This window comes from Phalaenopsis equestris, unplaced genomic scaffold, assembly GCF_001263595.1.
Source record: "Phalaenopsis equestris unplaced genomic scaffold, ASM126359v1 Scaffold000258, whole genome shotgun sequence".
Taxonomy (NCBI): Eukaryota; Viridiplantae; Streptophyta; class Magnoliopsida; order Asparagales; family Orchidaceae; genus Phalaenopsis; species Phalaenopsis equestris.
In genome coordinates, this window is record NW_018164700.1 from 1,919,010 (window position 1) to 1,923,503 (window position 4,494).

At 36.8% G+C, this 4,494-nt stretch overlaps 1 protein-coding gene across 4 annotated transcripts; it reads left to right on the forward strand.

The window, feature by feature from the left end:
- Positions 1-686: 686 nt before the first annotated feature.
- On the forward strand, positions 687-3,985 carry LOC110024509 (probable serine/threonine-protein kinase WNK1). 4 transcript variants are annotated; one of them, XM_020724522.1, is made up of 9 exons: positions 687-814; positions 905-910; positions 994-1,102; positions 1,222-1,259; positions 1,408-1,635; positions 1,724-1,944; positions 2,076-2,233; positions 2,329-2,764; positions 2,905-3,983. In XM_020724522.1, the coding sequence occupies exons 3-9, from the start codon at positions 1,028-1,030 to the stop codon at positions 3,678-3,680; spliced, it is 1,932 nt and encodes a 643-aa protein (XP_020580181.1). In that variant the 5' UTR covers positions 687-814; positions 905-910; positions 994-1,027; the 3' UTR covers positions 3,681-3,983. The 4 variants fall into 4 exon arrangements, with proteins under 4 accessions (XP_020580181.1, XP_020580182.1, XP_020580183.1 ...); XM_020724523.1 differs by lacking the exon at positions 905-910; XM_020724524.1 differs by lacking the exons at positions 687-814; positions 905-910 and having other exon boundaries at positions 917-1,102; positions 2,905-3,254; positions 3,357-3,985.
- Positions 3,986-4,494: the final 509 nt, after the last annotated feature.

The following is a 4,494-nucleotide window of genomic DNA, read 5'->3' on the forward strand; positions in this document are numbered from 1 at the left end:
TCGAGTATTTTATCAACGACGTAGTGATTAAGAGTCGTTCTGAAAAGGACTATCTATCAGATCTTAGGGTTGTTTTCGAAGACCTTAGAAAATACAATCTGAAGATGAACCCGTTGATGTGCTCTTTCAGTGTGTCTTTCGAGAAGTTTCTGGGTTTCATTGTCCGACACAAAGGTATTGAAATTGATCCCATCAAGATTAAATCCATCACATAGATGGAGCCTCCTAAGAGTTTAACGCAATTAGGTTCCCTTCAAGGCATTATGAATATCCCCTTTTAAAAATACCCCTTTATAAATTTATGCAACTCCTATATAAATTTATGCAACTTTTTTCATTGAATTTTTTACATTCATAACACAAGAACTCTTTTGTATATACATGTCAAACACCTAAACTTAAATTTTTACATGCATGCCATCCTTTTTGTGCATAACAAACATAACAATGTGAAATGCACATTTTTATACATAAGTACTATGGTATGTTTGTAAAATTAAAATTTAGGTGTTTCAGATATGTAGATTTATAAGAATTCCGCGGTATGTATGTAAATGCTCCAAAACTAAAACGGTAAGCGGCACGCAATAATCAGTAAATTAATAACTCGCAGTCGCAGAGCTTCTTAGTTGGGTATTTGACTATTAAAGCCGTATATTACTAATCTGGTGGAAGAGAAGGGACTTTTGGTCCATTTACGAAGGCGAAGAAGGCAAGGCAAGTTGGGCAAAGCAGAAGTGGTCCAAATTAGTACCTTTTGTCCTTCTGTTGTCCTTTGTGGCCTGCTGCCATCCATCGAGATAGAATTGATTTAGTAGGGCTTCATTTGAGATGCGCACCTTTTCTTTCTCATCTTTTCAATTTACCGAAACTAAATTCTATTCTCTCTCTCTTCTTTTCACAGGATCCGGTTTTCAATCTCTCTTTCGCTTCTTATCTTTTTAGTTCTCGTTCATGAAATCTGCGTAAAAAATGTTTCTTTTTCATCATTAGGAAAGATATATACATTTGATACAGTTTTGGAGGAATGATGCATTCAAATACTGAGGATTCAGAATACCAGGAGTTCGTGGAAGTTGATCCGACTGGTAGATATGGAAGGGTAAATCTCATTCATCGTTTTTCTTGGCTCGTTGACTCGTTTGATTGGTAGTTTTTGTAGTTTTAAATTTTTTATTCCATGGTTTAGATTTTGTCTGATCCATTTGGTTTTGAACGCAGTATAATGAGATCCTTGGCAAGGGTTCATCAAAAACAGTGTATGAATCTATCCCCTTCTTGTTGATTTTTCTCTTTTTGAAAGCCTGGAATAGAGTTACCCAATTTGTAATTTTGGGCAATTTTTTCTCTCAATCTCATGTGTTTTCTGAAATGGGAGAGTTTTTTTTTGCTGCAATTTGATCGCAGATATAGGGCTTTTGATGAGTATGAGGGGATTGAGGTCGCATGGAACCAGGTGAAGCTAAATGACTTTCTTCAAAGCCCGGAGGATTTGGAGAGGCTATATTGTGAGATCCACCTCCTCAAAACCCTAAAGCACAAGAATATAATGAAATTCTATTCTTCCTGGGTCGATATCTCCAAGAGGAAGATCAATTTTGTCACTGAGATGTTTACTTCTGGCACTCTGAGGCAGTAAGTTAATTTATTGTTAGTTTATAACTCGTATCTCTGGTCAATTGGGTTCTTATTCCTTTCTTTCATGTTCTATTCCATTCCTTAGGTATCGGCAAAAACATCGGAGGGTTAATATCAGAGCAGTGAAGCATTGGTGCAGGCAAATCTTAAGCGGCCTGCTCTACCTCCACAGCCATGACCCTCCCATCATTCATAGAGACCTCAAGTGTGACAATATTTTTGTTAATGGAAACCAAGGAGAGGTTAAGATTGGTGATCTTGGTCTTGCAGCCATTCTCCGGAAACCACAAGCTGACCATTGTGTTGGTGATCTTCTAAATCCCCTTCTTACATTGAGTCAAGTTTTTTTTTCATTTTTTATGGTAATGATTTCCTTCTTAGAGAAGGAATTATGAGTTATTTTTTGATCTAGATGATTCTGTTCGAATCTGCTACAGGCACTCCAGAATTCATGGCCCCAGAGGTATATGAGGAGGCATACAATGAATTGGTTGACATTTACTCTTTTGGAATGTGTGTTTTGGAAATGGTCACCTTTGAATACCCTTATAGTGAATGTACTCATCCTGCACAAATCTACAAAAAGGTTATATCTGTAAGAGTCAAAATCCTGTACCTCTTCTGTGTAGATTTTGATATGTTATGTTATCCACTATGTTCCATCTGATGACATTTTCTTATCTTCCATAGGGTAAAAAGCCAAAAGCTTTAGATAAAGTTAAGGATTTTGAAGTGAAACAGTTTGTGGAGAAATGCCTGGCAAAGGTGTCAAAGAGACTCTCTGCAAGAGAGCTTCTGAATGATCCCTTCCTCCAAATTGATGAGCGTGGCCTTGCTTATAGGGAAGGAGACTTGGCTGCAGTGGGTCAGGTTCTTAAGCAACCTTATTATAGTCCTCTTGACAGTGAATGCTCTTTGATAACTAGTAGTTTGATGTCGGATGATCTACACTATGATATATTGATGGAGAATGGCTGGGATTGGGACGCTACAGAAATTGAAAAAAGCAGGCTAAATCTTTTCAGTCCGGGGAACGAGCCTCATGCTAATTCAGAAATCATGATCAAGGGGAAAAGGAGTGACGATGGAAGCATTTTTCTAAGGCTTAGAATTTTCGATAGAGATGGTACTTTACAGCACAATTCATTTATTTTTATAGGATGAGGATCCAACAAATGGAAAATGCTCCAAAACTTTGATAACATGATTACATTTCTTTCACTTTTCCAATATTTGTTCTGTTGACGTCCCAAATGTCCTCTGCAGGCCATGTGCGGAATATCTACTTTCCTTTTGAAGTTGAAAATGACACTGCATTAGGTGTTGCGGCGGAGATGGTTGCAGAGCTTGGCATAACTGATCATGATGTTGCACAAATTGCGGAGATGATAAATGGTGAAGTTTCTTCCTTGGTGCCAAATTGGAAGACTGGCGCTGATATAGCAGAGATACCTGGCAATGTATTTTCTTCTTTTTCTAGTAATCATGAGTCTGATGTTTCATCAGATTGTTCCATGTTAAACTATCTTTCAATTAACGATCGAAGCTGTGGAAACCTTGATGCTAATTCCTGCACCTACCTTGACTGTGCCAATCATGGCCGATTTGAAGAGATAACATACCATGTCATTGAATCAAAGTGTGATGAAGTGGAAGCTCCATCTATCTTCTCCAGCCAATCTGATGCTCCCCATTCAACGAACTTTGATGAAAGGAACATAACCATCGATCAGTCTGCCAAAGAAGAAAGGCCGAAATCCGAAAATTGCCCACTTGAAATGCCTGAGGATCTGGATGAGATTCCAGTAAAGTCTTTTCATTTGGGAAGAAACTTCTCATATCACATCCCTTCTAATGACAGTTCTCCCCCCAACGAAACAAACAAAGGAAACAAAGGCAAAGGTTTTCAGTGGACTGGCCACCCTTGTCAGGTCAAACCTAAGAATGCAAAAGAGAGTATTTTTGAGAAAGATGTTTATATTCAGGACTTCATTACCCAAGCAATGTCCACTGTGCCAAGCCATCTCAAATGGATGCTATAAATGTAAGGATTTCTGGGGGAGTTTATGTTATGTTTCATGTTGTATATATACCATGGCATGTTACTCCCTGATTATGAGGTGTTGATTCTCTCTTAGACTAATGACTAAGAGAATATTTTTCTTGTTTATTTTTAGTACAGAAAAACTGGTTCACGATACATTTCTCTATTACTGTTTGGTTTCCAAATGCATGTATAAAGAGGATATTTGAGCACATCTGGAAAGAGTTCTGCTAATGACACCAGCTATTTGTTCTCTTATCTTCTGTTGCAGATTTGCTAAACTGTGGACAACCAAACTTCTTATAAAAGAATTACAGCACAAAAATATTTTAATTTGTGTAGAATTTTGTGTGCTTAATTCTGGCGTTTAATTGAAAGGTTTAAATTTTACAATAAGTTTTATTTGGGGCATTTACATGCATACCTCCCAATTCCTATATATTCACATGCCTTTTACCTAAATTTTAATTTTTACATTTATATCACCCAAGTCTTTCATATCACATCAAAAATATCACTATTTTAACTTTTAAAAAGTGAAATATACATTTTTATGTTTAGGTAGGATGGCATGCATGTAAAAATTGAAGTTTAGGTGTTGGATATTGAAGTTTAGGTGTTGTGTTGGATGTGTAAATACATAAGAATTAAATGGTATGTATGTAAATCTTCCAGCTAATTTTTCTGACTAATAGGAGTCACTCCATGTACAGGGAACCTATTCCAAAAGAGTAGTTATTTATGCAACATGGAACTGAAAATGACATGAACTCATGAGTTGTCCTAAAACATCTGGATTCTTTGTTGAAGAA